At 45.0% G+C, this 15,416-nt stretch overlaps 1 protein-coding gene and 1 long non-coding RNA gene across 3 annotated transcripts in view; one reads left to right on the top strand and one right to left on the bottom strand.

Annotated features, from left to right (window-relative positions):
• The window catches only part of LOC117666010 (uncharacterized), a 96,597-nt gene extending 88,619 nt beyond the window's left edge, over positions 1-7,978 (bottom strand). Inside the window, exons 1-2 of the long non-coding RNA XR_015731181.1 lie at positions 7,596-7,978; positions 4,289-4,388 (exon numbers count right to left, since the gene is read on the bottom strand). This is a non-coding gene — a long non-coding RNA (uncharacterized LOC117666010). The remainder of the gene's footprint in view (positions 1-4,288; positions 4,389-7,595) is intronic.
• A 69-nt stretch (positions 7,979-8,047) lies between these two features.
• ANKRD9 (ankyrin repeat domain 9) lies at positions 8,048-13,057 on the top strand. Of its 2 annotated transcripts, none has more exons than XM_034418513.3 (2): positions 8,048-8,321; positions 11,916-13,057. In XM_034418513.3, exon 2 carries the CDS (start codon positions 12,000-12,002, stop codon positions 12,885-12,887), a length of 888 nt encoding a protein of 295 aa, XP_034274404.2. In that variant the 5' UTR covers positions 8,048-8,321; positions 11,916-11,999; the 3' UTR covers positions 12,888-13,057. The 2 variants fall into 2 exon arrangements, with proteins under 2 accessions (XP_034274404.2, XP_034274405.2); XM_034418514.3 differs by lacking the exon at positions 8,048-8,321 and adding an exon at positions 10,176-10,325.
• Positions 13,058-15,416: the final 2,359 nt, after the last annotated feature.

The following is a 15,416-nucleotide window of genomic DNA, read 5'->3' on the forward strand; positions in this document are numbered from 1 at the left end:
CGCCCCAATATTTTAACAATTTCAAGAGTGCTGCATCCCTCTGAAAGACTTTTTACAATTTTTGACTTTTCAGAGTCAGTTAAATCTCTTTTTTAGCCCATTTTGCCTGATGAAAAGAAGCTGCCTAATAATTTTGCACACCTTGATATGTTGATCTCCTTAGGCCACACCCTCCCTCATTACACAAACACACATCACCTGATATGCTTATGCCAACTAAGCATTCAAGTTTATACAGGTTGGAGGTGGAAAATATACATAAAAATAATATGGTCAAAATACTCACTTGCCTAATAATTGTGCACATGGTGTATTATCAAATTTAGATGACTACAAAATTGAGGTAATAACTAAAGTTTCTTTTCACATACTGATTTGAAAATAAACAAGTAGGTTCCCATTCAAAATTTAACAACAAATTTCTGTATCTTGTTGGGACCACAACTCCTATAACCGAAAGTTTTCATGGCTACTAGTGCTGGACTATTATGTACCAAAGTCTAATAATTCTGGAAAAATATCAATATCAAATATCAAGAAAGCCTAGTATGAAGGATAAACATGCCCTTGCTTTGTAAAAAGCAAATACATTTGTTAATAAGATTTAAATATATAATTATCTTGCTTCATCTCCAAAATGTTACGGGATGATCTATACAATACTTTCTGCTTATAACCTTCCCATATTTATGTACATCTTTTTCACATTTCTTTATTTTGCACTCCCCCAAAAAACAATTAAAGAGAAAGGAAAACTGCTGCACAATCTTTTCAGATTTGCAAGGTTATGTGCCCTCCATAAGGAAATTTCATTCTACCCAATTCCCAACCTGAAGATTAGTCATATTCTGCCATATATCATGATCATAAATCAGATCCCATCATTTTCAAAATTATATTTTGCCCATTATTTTCAAGAGTTGTTAGGAAAATTATTAGATAAAAGATGGTTTAGAACAGGTGTCTGCAACCTGCAGCTCCAGAGCCGCATGCGGCTCTTTGGGCCCTCTGCTGTGGCTCCCTGTTGGATGATCCCACCACTGGCTGGCCCAATCCCTCGCCCTCCCCTCCCAGTCACTCCTCACCTGGCCTGAGAAGGTAAGGGTGACGGTGGGGGATGGAGAAGCGGCCGGGGCAGACAGAGAGAGATACAGAGGGGGGGAGACAGAGAGAGGGAGAGGGGAGGGAGGGAGGGAGAGAGAGTTTTATTTATTTATTTATTTATTTGATTTGATTTCTATACCGCCCTACTCCCGAAGGACTCAGGGCGGTGCACAGCCAAACAATAAAATACATACATACAAAATTTAAAAGTGGAATTAAAATCAAATTAAATAGTTTTGGCCCAGACAAATTAAAACCCCAATCAATTTAAAACCAATTTTAAAATTTGAGTATATAAAATACTAAAAAATATTAAAAATTAAAAATCTTTTATAAAAGAGGGAGAAAATTAGGCCAGGCCCGCCTGGTGAAATAAAAAGGTCTTTAAAGCGCAGCGGAAGGTGCGCAGATCCGGGATCCTCCGTATCTCCGGGGGGAGCTCATTCCAGATAGTAGGTGCCCCACAGAGAAGGCTCTCCCCCTGGGGGCCACCAGTTGGCATTGTTTGGCCGACGGCACCCGGAGAAGCCCCTCTCTATGGGAGCGTACCTGCTGGTGGGAGGCTATTGGTGGTAGTAGGCAGTCCCGCAAGTACCCAGGTCCTGAGCCATGGAGCGCTTTAAAGGTGGTAACCAAAACCTTGAAGCGCACCCAGAAGACCACTGGGAGCCAGTGCAGCTCGCGCAGGAGGGATGTTACATGGTAACGCCATGTCGCTCCCATTACCACCACCCGAGATGTCAAAAGGGTTTTGTTGTTCCCGCTGTTTTTTAACAACTGGTTCTCTGCCCTAATGACCAGCTGAGTAGGCATGGCTGGGGGGGTGTCATGTGACTGGTGAAAGTGAATGGTTGAGTTGGCCACACCCACTGAGGTTTTGTGGCTCTCAGTGTTTTCTTTTCTGTGGGAAATGGGTCCAAATAGCTCTTTGAGTGTTTAAGGTTGCAGACCCCTGGTTTAGAAACATGAAGAAAACACTGTAGAAATTCATGTATTTGCTGCAATTAATTGTGTTTTGTGTGACTCTGGGTAAAACTAGTCATCTGTTATAACACACATAGACATAGACAAAATCATAAAATAGAATATAATAAAAACAAGAATGATATAAAGAGCATTGGATAAAAACTTAAATCACAGCAGTCTAATCAGAAAGTTTGCCAGTAGGAAATCAGCATGCAATACCAATATTTGAAAACGAAAGCAGACATTTTTAACAGCTAACTTTCCTATTAATAATATTGTTCCATGTAATTTAATTTCATGTAACAATATATTTAGTTGATTCAGGATAAATAACACACAACTAAATTCCATTGCTGAACTGGGATGCAATTGTGCATGGTGAAAAAAAAGCCATATTTGTATCTAAAGTAGGCGTGTCCAACCCACAGCCTGTGTGCTGCATGCAGTCCTGGACAGCTACTAATGCACAAGATCATACATACTCTTAACATTATGTGATTTATATATATTAACTACATTATATATATTTATATGAGACCCAGGACAATTTGTCTTCATTAAATGAGACCCGGGCAAACCAAAAGGTTGGATATTCATAATCTAAAGGATTCAGGTGCAAATGAAGTATCATTCTTGATGCTGTTGTGGCTCCGTTACCTGAGCCTGTGTCATCGGCAGGAGAGGACTCCGAGAGTGAAGGAGAGGAGTTGGCAAGGCCTCCCTCTCCAGGACCCTCCTCTCTGGCAATGCCTTCGGTGTCCGCCAAAGGGCAAGAGATAGGGCCGGGGCCAAGCATGTCCATGCAGCCACAGGTGGACAGTGATGAGGGAAATGAGTCTTGGCTGGATCCTCGGCAGCGTCGCAGAGATAAGCACATGCAACAGAAGAAAAGGCGCGCCAGAGATTAAGCTGAGTCACTGGACCACACCCCACAGGGTATAAAAGGGGGTGAGGTGGCCATTCAGACTCTGTGACGGACAAAACTAACTACTATCGAGTCACATTGCATCTTTGGAAACAACATTATCGGCCTTGGATTTATTTTACGAACTGGACAATTCTTGACTGTGTGTATTTTGTTTTTGAGTAAAGTTCTTGGCAAGCAGCTGCTGGGTTGCTGCCAAGCTTCTTATCGGAAGAATTGGTTGTCTGCCAGTTTATTTAACCCCCGGCTGTCTGTTTGTGTGCGTGTGTGAGACGGGGACAGAACAGATGCAAGCTGGCCTGTATTTTGAGAAAAGCAAATCAAAGTGTTCTGACCTAGGCTTCCCCAAAAAGCATGAAGCAGAATCTTGGTCCCGAAAAAAACCCTTTTATTAAACGAACAGTGAATTCCTCTCATTCACCTTCAGCAAAGTCTTTCCATGGAGAATTTACAGTCACAGACCTTATCTGGCTTAGAGAGCTGCCAGGCCTATATCTTCAAAACTTGGCAAAGAGCCTCAGAGAGTCACAAACCAATTAGGCAAACTAATTGGCATCTGCAAATTCTACTCCCCTTTCGCTCCTCTTTTATTCCCTCTGGGAAGGGCCATTCATCATCCACCTGTGGCCTTACTCCCAAGTCGACCCTTGTTCTTTAGCTGTTCCCTTCGTCTGGCAACTCTACGCATGCGCACACTGGGAACAGGCTCCAGCTGTTCATCTGCCTCACTGATGTCTGAATCTGAAGGCAGCTGATAACTGGCATCCAACCCTGGCCCCCCTCTCTGTCTCTGATGCAGAGCCCTAATCAGAGCCTTCCCCAGGACTGGCCCATGTTCCTCCCCAACCTCCTCACTGTCCGAATCTTCTGCCAGCTCTGCTGGCCGCTGGCTAGCCACAACACAAAGCAAGACAGGAGAGAGTTCCTTTCCCTGGATCAATGATCAAACTGATCTCTGCACACTGTGCTCTCAAATACATCTGCATGCAGAGGCAGCATTAGTCACATTTGCATGAAATTTCATCCTGTTGAAATCATCAGTTGATTCTAGATTTACTACATGATTAATTTTTAATTAAAAATCAACTGAGTTTTCAACATTGATATTTGCATTAAGCTGTTTACTGTTTATGCATTTCTTTTAAAAGACTATTTTCCTGATTATTATTTATATGCTTATGCTGCAGTGAATGCATTTTTTATTAAAATGAATGGATCAATTCAAAAACATCACCAAATTTATTGCTAAATATACATTCGAAAGCATGCAAATGCAAGTAGATGAATAGGCACCTCTTTGGTGGCAAGATAACAGCATTCCATGTGCCTCAGCATATAAACATACCAACCACATGACCATGGAAGCGTCTTCGGACAATGCTCGTTCCTTCACCTAGGAAACGGAGATAAGCACCACTCCCTAGAGTCAGACACCACTGGTCAGGGAAAACCTTTATCTTTTTTTTTAAATACATGCTAAGGATGGTGCTGGATTCAGTGTGAACTTTGCTTCTGAACAGTTGTAAAACTTTTTTTAATCCGATGTAAATTGTAAATGGGTTTACCTCCAATTTTAAGACAGAACCAACAAATATTAAGCATCAGAAGAAAATAGAAGTACAGTACCCTTCATTAGCAAATACAGTCCAAGGAACAAATTCAGGTTATTCCTCATAGAAATTCTTGATTTTCAGATATGTACCTTGCTAGACATGTCACACAAAGCTCACCCAAAATTTGGAAACACCCAATTTCCTCACCAAGAGAGGTATGCCAATCTGCGTGGGAATCTCCAACACTACTATTCCCAGAACTGATAGATATTATGCATGCAATAATCACTGAACCCAAAATCACATATACAAACAAAATACAAGCATTTGAAGTGGGTGTGTCAAGACGTACAGCTCTTTATCACAAACATGTCCTGGTAACCTGCCACACTTTTTTCTGCCATACTTTTTTCTGCCATGTTACCTACAAGATGAGCCCATAACTAAGACAGCTTCTTTCTTCTCCCAGCAAAATTTAGCCATAAATGTACTCCAACACATTTCAGTGACTTCAGTGGCTGCTGATGTGGTTCATGAACTGAGATCTATCCAGTTGGCACACAGGTTTAATAAATTATTATGGTTCATCACACAGTTAGCTGGATATTTAGGCTGGATTTGCAATCTTTTTACGCCTATCGACTCCTTCCCAAGGACTTGGGATGGGCAGATGTGGATGTTTGATGGTGTTATAGATATGGTTTTACAGGATGCAAGCTGTCCCAAATAAAGTTGCTTTTTGCAATTGACTGGTTGAATTTCTCAATACTGTTAGTGTTCCAGTGATATAATTGTTTTGGGATTGCACCAATTACTATTTTATTATTGTGACTCATTGCACAGTCAGCCGGATATTTAGGCCGTATTTGGAACTTTCCTCTATCTATAGAGTCCTTCCCAAGGACCTGGGATAGGCAGATGTCATTTAACAGATTAACAGGGTAGGAAGGGGCATCTAGTCCAACCCCAACCCCCCCCACCCAAGCAGGAAACCCTAGGTTGAATCTCGCCTTGATCAGTTTCCATCCATTATTCCTTGTCTGGCCTTCGGGTGCCTTGGAAAATAGCTTGACCCCCTCCTCTCTGTAGCAGCCACTCAAATATTGGAAGACTGCTATCATGTCTCCCCTGGTCCTTCTCTTCACTAGACTAGCCATGCCCACTTCCTGAAACTGTTCTTCATATGTTTTAGTCTCCAGTCCCCTAATCATCCTGGTTGCTCTTCTCTGCACTTTTTCTAGAATCTCAACAACTTTTTTTTATAATGCGGTGACCAAAACTGAATGCAGTATTCTAGGTGTGGTCTTACTAAGGCTTTATAATATTTGTAGAGAGAGTGATTGGCAGCTGAATTCTAAGCAACTGATGAAAGAGAAAATGAAGTGGCAGATCCCAGCCAATCCCTTTCCTTAAGTGGTTCGGTGTCTGCTTTCTCTTGTATTGAAAACCAGTACCAAAAAGAAAAGAAAAGAAAACATTCTTGGAACTTCGATGAGTTAAGTTTCTTGGAAAGAGGGTTAAGCTAACAGCACAAGAATTCCAGGGAAGGCTTTGTCACCCAAGGCCCCTATTTATAAGCAATCATGGCAACAAGATTCAGGAACATTTGGTGAGACTTTTCCGGTCGAAAGGGGCGAAAGCTCAGCTCTCTCTAGTGCAGGGGTCTCCAACCTTGGCAACGTTAAGCCTGGTGGACTTCAACTCCTAGAATTCCCCAGCCAGCTTTGCTGGCTGGGGAATTCTAGGAGTTGAAGTCCGCCAGGCTTAACGTTGCCAAGGTTGGAGACCCCTGCTCTAGCGCACCTGTCCTTGCTGGTGGGGGAATTCTGGGAGTTGAAGTCCGCCAGGCTTAACATTGCCAAGGTTGGAGACCCCTGCACTAGCGCACCTGTCCTTGCTGGTGGGGGAATTCTGGGAGTTGAAGTCCACCAGGCTTAACGTTCCCAAGGTTGGAGACCCCTGCTCTAGCGCACCTGTCCTTGCTGGCTGGGGAATTCTGGGAGTTGAAGTCCGCCAGGCTTAAAGTTGCCAAGGTTGGAGACCCCTGCTCTAGCGCACCTGTCCTTGCTGGCTGGGGAATTCTGGGAGTTGAAGTCCGCCAGGCTTAAAGTTGCCAAGGTTGGAGACCCCTGCTCTAGCGCACCTGTCCTTGCTGGTGGGGGAATTCTGGGAGTTGAAGTCCGCCAGGCTTAAAGTTGCCAAGGTTGGAGACCCCTGCTCTAGCGCACCTGTCCTTGCTGGCGGGGGAATTCTGGGAGTTGAAGTCCGCCAGGCTTAAAGTTGCCAAGGTTGGAGACCCCTGCTCTAGCGCACCTGTCCTTGCTGGCGGGGGAATTCTGGGAGTTGAAGTCCGCCAGGCTTAAAGTTGCCAAGGTTGGAGACCCCTGCTCTAGCGCACCTGTCCTTGCTGGCGGGGGAATTCTGGGAGTTGAAGTCCGCCAGGCTTAAAGTTGCCAAGGTTGGAGACCCCTGCTCTAGCGCACCTGTCCTTGCTGGCGGGGGAATTCTGGGAGTTGAAGTCCGCCAGGCTTAACGTTCCCAAGGTTGGAGACCCCTGCTCTAGCGCACCTGTCCTTGCTGGCGGGGGAATTCTGGGAGTTGAAGTCCGCCAGGCTTAACGTTCCCAAGGTTGGAGACCCCTGCTCTAGTGCACCTGTCTTTGTTTTGGCCACAACAACTACTAACTAGACTCATCCATGGGAGCGCCGATTCACAATAGGCGCGCAAGGGCAGCCCCTTTAGCGGCGCCCTTGTTGTGGCAGGAGAGGGGAGGGGTCGGCGATGGGGCAGCAGAGCTGGTGTTAGGAATGTTTCCGTCGGCTCCAAGCCTGGCGGAGAGATCAGCACGTTAAGGCAGCCAATGGCAGCGAGCTCCGAGGATGGGAGGAAAAGGGGGCCCAAGGGGGCGGAAGAGGGCTGTGGGGGGGTGGGGGAACGGGGGGCGTCTGATCCCCTGCAGGGGGAAGCCCCATCTGCCTTGCCGCCTTTTTCGCCCTCCTCCCCTTGTAGGGTCAACAGCACGAGCCCCGCGCGCTCCTACCACTTACAAGCAGCCCGGAAACTTTCTTGGAACTCTGCCTCCCCGCTGACGCCAACAATCGCTCCGGGGCCCCATCCTCTCCTCTCAGCCAATGGGAAGCTGGGGGGGGAGGACCCCGCCGGGACCAATCCTGAGGCTCCGGACAGTTCCCCGGTCCTAAGCGACCTTCACCAGACGGGGCTCTGGGAAGGGATAAAAGAGCCCGGAGGAGGCAATTGAAGTTTGGCCGCCGCTGCTGCTGCTGCTGCTTCTACTCCTGAGGAGAACAGACGGCTCGGCTGCTGCTGTTCCCGCCCGCGGCTTCTCCTCTGAGAAGGCAGTTCGCGCTCGGTGAAGCCGGGAGCCCAGCGCAGCCGCTCTTCTTCCGCAGGGGGAGGAGAGCGCAGGCAGCGGAGGAGCGCACGGGGGCGGGGGCGGGGGGGGGGCGCGGCGGAGGGAAGAGCCGCGGCTGCCGGACTCCCTCGGGTGCGTGTGCGCGCGGCTTGCAGCCGGAGAGAAGCGAAGAGCGAGCGGCGCTCATTCATTGCTGCGGCCAGCCCCGAGGAAGAGCCCCGCGCGACTCGCAGGCGAATCCCGCCGGGCTGCATTCTTTGCGGACGGAAGAAGGGCGGCTTCGGATCCCGCTTTCCCTGAGGTCAGGGCCCAATCCGCGAATGCCAGATCGAAACCCCAGCGACGTCTCGGAAGACCGGCGGGCTGGCTGGGGAGTTTTTGGGGTGGAGAGACGCGCGAGGTAAGAGGAGGTCTTGGGGCGTCTGGCGAGGGGAAGGGAAGATGGGAGAGCGGGGGGCGGAGGGAGGGAAGGCGAGGCAGGGGTCGTGCCGGAATTGCATCTGCTGCTTGGAAAGACGGAGGGTGCCGAAGCAGAGAACGGTGGCCTTGGGGGCACAGCGGTGTCTTCTGAGAGAATGAGTAGCGCCCCTTCTCCCTTCAAGTCTTGAAAGATGAACCGTCAACACCCCCCAAAATGCATGTTTTTATGCTGTAAAAAAAAGCTACTCGGGAGGGAGGAGGGGTCTTTGGAAGGGAAGCCTTCTGGAGGAGCCGGACCCGGGTACTCCCCAAGTGAGAGAGAGAGAGAGCAGCCTGCAGAGAAGAGGTTGTGGGTACAAAAACTAGCAGTATAACCAGATTGAGAGAGTCCTGGCCTCCCCTGAGCCTCCCAACCTTGTTCCTCCTCTTTCCATGTCTTGTTACAAGCGGCTGCCTGGCAAGAGAGGAGAAGAAAGATGAATGCCAGTGAGGGGAAAGCAGGTCAAGTGGTAACTGCCTTTGGAGCCCTCAAGGGTGCAAGGTTTGGAGGGCATTCCCTTGTTTGTACCAGCAAGGTCCCATTGGGTGAGTGGGATGAAGATCATGCTAGCTCAAAAGGGGAGGACATGGAGGGGGGAATCCAAGGACAAGATAGTGTAGACCTGCGTTTCTCAGCCTTGGAGAACTTTAAGAGGCAAGTGGTTTTTAACTCACAGAATTCCCTCAACTGGCTGGGAGTTGAAGTCCATACATCTTAATATTGCCAAGATTGAGACACACTGGTGCACTAGATTGGCCTGAAAGTGCCTTTGGGCCACATATTAAATCCCAAGTTACTATATTCCGAGTAGGTACCAGTCCAAGATGGACCAAACCCTGATGTTGAGATCACTGGGGGCTCCGCTTGTAAAGCAAGTCGCCATAACGCTAACAAAATGGATTGGGATTTGCAGGGTGGTATTTAACTGGCCTTCTCCAAATTGCAACTTGATCAGGAGGTCAGCCTTGTTACTCGCAGCTGGGCCAGATCTTCATGGCCCTTTGCCTTTGAAAAGGAAGCAAACATCACACCTTCCTGAGCCAAAGTGCAGGCACCCTTAAACCTTTCTGCTAATGTAAACAAAACAAAACAAAGCTGAACTGGCCAGCAGAGTTAATTTATCTCAGATCTATCAATAGGAAAGAGAAGATGCAGTGTTAATGATGTACTAGGAAATCCCTTTGTGACAACCCAGACGGGTATGGTGATTGGGGTATAGTAAGCTTTCAAGGGCTGCTATAGCAATACTCCATTCCTTGCCTAGGAGATCTAACAGCTCCAAGACAATAAACTGAAGAAGTCATTCTGTTGCGTGTGTTATATTGATTGTAATATTGGGGTGAATGGGGATAGATAAGCTTATACAGAGTGAGTCGGAAGTCTTTTGCAGCTCCTGGGAGACATAAACACCATATTTAGTAGCCCATTTCTGGGACTCAGATAAATTCACCAAACACAGTTATTTTTCAATGCCTGATCTGCTGTTTGTAGCTCAGTTTGATACTGAGGAGTGAAATAGCCCCTTCATTTATTGATCATGAATGCGCTAAGACAAATATGTACATATTGTATTCAGTTTTAGATGAGGAGTCACAAACAGCCCAGCTAAATAAAATACAGACCACATACACCTCTAAAAAGGTACTGTCTGTTTACTTTATCATACTTAATAATATAAAGGGGACTGACACCGAATTAGAGTTCAGGTACCTTGTAAAAACTAGCTCTGCAAATTTCCATTCCATCTGTCCTGTGGGAAAATTGATTCAATCTGGGTTAGATTTAAATTACTTAGTTCAGCCAACACCTCCTCACTCCTTTCTTATTTTTAAGGGCAGGAGGAAAAAATTAATCACTAAGCAGAACTAGTGTTACAAGAGGTGATAACCACAGAAAGAAATGTCTACAAAATTTGGAGAGTAGGATAAAGATTATCCAACCAAGGTGAGCGATATTAGGGTCCTTGAGTAAGCTGATAGATAACCAGATATGTCTATTATTTGATAGAGGGTGGGGGGAAGAAGAAGCAGAAAAATATGTTTATGCTAAGGGAAGCTACCCAAAAAATCCTCATCAAGTCCATTGAAAGTTGAGAAATATAGGTAAAAATTGTGGAAGATCTTAAAAGCACTGGTACTGTTTTTGTTCCCCAAACCCTCAGAAGTAGTTTTAACACTGATCCATGACTAACCTGTTTTTACTTGACTTTAAAGGCTGGGAAAAATACTGTGCCAGTTTGACCTTCTATAAATTATGCAACAGCAAAAATCCCATCTACACAAAAGGGATAGAAGGAAAAGAATAACATCAGAAGCCTGACATTTTGCATACAACAGCTGATCTTGGAGAGGAGGCAACTGACAAGAATAACAATACCACAAACTTGTCAGTCCCCCACCCCCAACTCCAGTTTTCTTGTCTGAGCAAAATGCAAAGCCCTCAAACTCCTGTAGAATCTGACATTTGGTAACTAGCAGAGTTCCTTCCAATGAGAAAATGGAGCCTTGGAGTTTCAAAATAAAACTCCATGGTGATTTTAACTCCACTGTAATTGATATTTGAACAGAGAGAGATCAAGAATTATTTTCAAAGAGTTAGATGGCAGTGCCTGCAGTTCCCATCAATACGGGGAGACTTCAGATTCAGGCAGAGTTCTTTCCTATCATCTTCAAAACAGTTTTTGTCAATACCTCACAATACAGGTAGTCCTCGACGTACGACCACAGCTGAGCCCAAATTTTTTGTTGCTAGGCAAAACATTGGTTATGTGAATTTTGCCCTATTTTATGACCTACCTTGTCACAGTTGTTAAGTGAATCACTGCCATTGTTAAGTTAGTAAAATGGTTAAGTGAATCTGGCTTCCCCATTGTTAGAAGATTGAAAAAGATGATTACGTAACTCCAGAACGCTGCAACCGTCATAAATATGAATCGGTTACAAAGCAACCGATTCATTTATTTATTTTTTTTGCAAAAAGTTTTTTTGTTTTTTTCCAAACATACAAATTACATCCTTTCGGAACAGAGCTTTGATCCGGTCATCACTTTGTTCAATTTTTAACAAAATCTTTAACAAAATATACTATTTTGCCATAGCACTTATTTCTAAATCTTATATCACATATTCAGCTAATACCATCTTTAAAAAAATTAACACATATTTACTTAATCAAAACAATTACCCTTCTATTAACCTACCTTAATTCTTAATTCAATTAATAACTCATAATACAACAATTCTTACCCTAAATCCTCACTATTAACAATACAATTCAAACATATTTATATATCATTATGCTCAAAGCATCTGAATTTTGATCACGTGCCCATGGGGATGCTGCAACGATTGTAAGGGTGAAAAATGGTCATACGTCACCTTTTTCAGGGCCGTTGTAACTTCAAACGGTCACTAAATGAATGGTTGTACGTTGAGGAATACCTGTACCTTGATGAACCTGGCATGGGAGACAAAGACACAGAAGAACGTGGCTTTTGGGAGGGGTAGTTTCTAAACAATTCCTTTTCTCTTAAAGCCTTCCTCCGTCTTCTTGACTCTTCATGAGAAAAACACCTGATAGCCAAGAAGGGAGGTCTTCCCTGTGAACCCAGCCTCAAGGATGCCCTGGAACGTCAAATGGTTGAATAGCTGCAACAGCCACAGCTCCCAGTCTCAGAAACAATGCAAGAAATCCTCTTTTGCTTTCTATCAAGCTGTGAGAGACCAGCTACCGGTATGGCTCTTGGAAGACATGAGGCGCATGGAGGCTTTCCACTGGCAAGAAGGAGGCAAAGTCAGCACATATTCACCTTCAGAGGCACTGCTGTATGCCCTGGTACACAACCACCAGCCTTATGCCCGATATTTACTGAACCAATTTCCTAAAAGTGCCCTTGCAGTACCAAGCCTTCACTTCAGCTGCTGCCACTCTTCAGCTCCTCACTTAGCTATGGCCGTCCGGTACAATCGTATCCATGTCCTAGTAGAGATTCTGAAGGCCATCAAAAACTTTCCAGTAAGCGACCGAGCTACCTATTTGGACCGCCGAGGTTGCAGTCGAGTAGAAGGTGGCAAAACAGCCCTTCATGTGGCTTGTGAACTGGCAAGGCCGGAGTGTTTGCTTTTGTTGCTGGGACACGGAGCCTTACCTTGCCTTTGTGACTGTGCTGGGAACACACCTCTAGACCTACTTCTACAACAAATTTGGGAGAGTCCAGCATCAAATCTCTGCACCAAGCTTCTCCTTCTGGACTCGCTCTTGCTCTTCATGCCTACAGGCTTCCATTTTGCCATGAAACAGCAGCTGCGGGAAGACCAGCAACCATGGCAGGACCTCCTGGGTGATAGCCGATATCAGTGGCTGGCTGGTTTTGCTCCTTGCTCTCTCTTTGTTAGATCCATGCAAGTTTTAATTGGGAGCATTTCACGCGAACATTTCCCAGAAGCTCTGGATGGGCTACCTTTGCCGCACTTTCTGAAGCCTTTGGACCTGAAGTTGAAGGGCTAAGATTATAAGCTAGAGACCCCTTTCTCTCACTTTGACTCCCTCTCTCCCTCACCTTTCAATTGCTGCTTGTGTGATGAAAATAGGTTGTGTGGAGAACCCATGTGCTGAAAATGAAATCTGTGTGGGAGAAGGAGAAGCACTTGTTTTAATTAGAGACCTTTTTTTGCAAAGATTTTAATATGTTGTGTTTTATTTAACTATTGCTCAGTTGGAGAGAGTGGAACACCTAGAGAGCATTCTAAAAATAAATGTCATTTTATGGCAGGATGCAAGGTTTAAAGCTTAACTTGGGCATGACGATTTGTAGACTGCCCAAGTGAATTAGCATTTTAGGCCAGAAGCTAAACGAAGCAATGAAACAGAGTAGCTTCTGTAATTCATACTCAGTAGATCAACAGTAAATAATGCACCAACTGGATACTGATTGCTGCAAAACAACAAAACAAAAACTGGATATACTCCCAGCCAGCAAAAGAAGGTTTGGAGTATGTCCAGTTTTTCCACCTTTTCTTTGTCAACTTCAAATTACGTGCCACAGGATTGTATATAATTTAAACAAACACAACACAATCAGAGTTTGAAATGTTGGTTTAAGCTATTACCTCTTATAGAGTTGTGTCCAGCTAATGTGAAAAAGGACAAAAAATATCATTTCATATAAAACAGCTATTAGATATTAGAAAGAACTGAACTATTGGCCAGCTGTCCTTACTCTCTTCCTCTCTCATTATTTCCTCATAGCAATATATTGCAACAGTCAATTTCTTAAAAGAGTTATTGTTATTTTCTCTGCCACCAATAGTTCACTTTTATTTAAAAAATACACATATCCAAGAGGAGGTCAAATCAGCTGAGCATTAAACAAATTTTTAAAAAGCATTAAATACATAACAATCTCCATTGGTATTAATAAAAATAACCATAGTGGAACAATATAAGCAGTAACTATTTCAGTAGGAAGTAGTGAAAACTGAAAAAACATTCAAAGTCAAAAAAATGTTTTTGCAGTCATTCGAAAATTATTTGAGATCAGAAGGAATATTGATGAAGGTGAGGGTCAAGAACCAAGATGTAAAAATGCAAAGCTTCACATGCCCTTGTTGCCATTGTTCTCTTCAGAGTCATGTCTCATCTATCTGTCTTGCTGTCTGTCTGTCTATTGCATTTGCATAGCCACCCAACTCACATAGTGACTCTTCGTTTCATGAACTTTGTTGAGAACATGGGGCTGTAAACATTAGCCCACTGAATACTGAATATGGTACACATCAGGGGTGGGTTCTACTTACCTTTACTACCGGTTTGCAATGGGGCTGCGCGCGTGCATGAGCTTCGCTCACTCGCGTGTGTGCTCTTCTGCGCAAGCGCGGAAGCATTTTCATGACATCGGGGTCAGTGGGCAGGGCCTCCCGCCGGTTTTACTACCAGTTCTATAGAACCGGTACGAATCGGGGGCAACCCACCACTGGTACACATCTGGTTATTCTTATGGATGGGTTCCATATCTCATCACAAAATGGTCAAGAAGGACAAAAAGTGTTTTGGATGAGATAGATGCAAAAGAGGGTCCAATTGTGCACTCACAATCACCCAGATTCATCTACCAAATTGATGCAGGATTAGTCCAGAGGGATTAGACTGAGTCTCTCCCCTCCATACACAGTTGTTGGCTGAAATGCAAAAACTATTTTACTTCAGTCCTTTACTTTAGTGGCACAGAACCTGGTGGCTCTGTGCCGCTAAATCGTGGTGGTTATGATGATGAGACCTGGGCTGTGAAGACACAAGCCTAAGCTCTTACTCGTTTATTAGACCATTTTAGCCTACTCTCAGTCAGCCCAATCTATGACTGGTAGGGATAAAAAGAGAGGAGATCCTGATATACATAATTCTGAGCTCCTGGAGAAAAGCTAGGGTATTAAAGCAAGGAATCAATACTGAGAATAGGAGACATGCAATTCTGACCTCTAAGGGAAAGAAGCAGAATGGAATATAGGTAGTGGAGTTGGAGGAGAGCCCCTACTTTCACTCAGAATCTGTTGTCCTGCTTAGGTTAAAAGGTAAATGTAAAGGTTCCCCTCGCACATATATGCTAGTCATTCCCTACTCTAGGAGGCGGTACTCATCTCCGTTTCAAAGCCGAAGAGCCAGCGCTGTCCGAAGACATCTCTCTGGTCATGTGGCCGGCATGACTAAATGCCAAAGGCGCACGGAACGCTGTTACCTTCCCACCAAAGGTGGTCCCTATTTTTCTACTTGCTTTCGAACTGCTAGGTTGGCAGAAACTGGGACAAGTAACGGGAGCTCACCCCATTACACGGCACTAGGGATTCAAACCACTGAACTGCCGACCTTTCGATCAACAAGCTCAGCGTCTTAGCCACTGAGCCACCACGTTCCTCTCTGCTTAGGTTAGATATCTATAATTGGACGAGTGCATTTAGGCCATCACTTTCGGGCTTCTTCTCTCTGCACCCCAGATACATGGCTGTGTAGCACCTGCCTGAATGTAACCAATATAACTAGTCC

The sequence above is a fragment of the Pantherophis guttatus genome, chromosome 1 (genome assembly GCF_059756535.1).
Source record: "Pantherophis guttatus breed Tessera chromosome 1, ASM5975653v1, whole genome shotgun sequence".
Classification (NCBI taxonomy): domain Eukaryota; kingdom Metazoa; phylum Chordata; class Lepidosauria; order Squamata; family Colubridae; genus Pantherophis; species Pantherophis guttatus.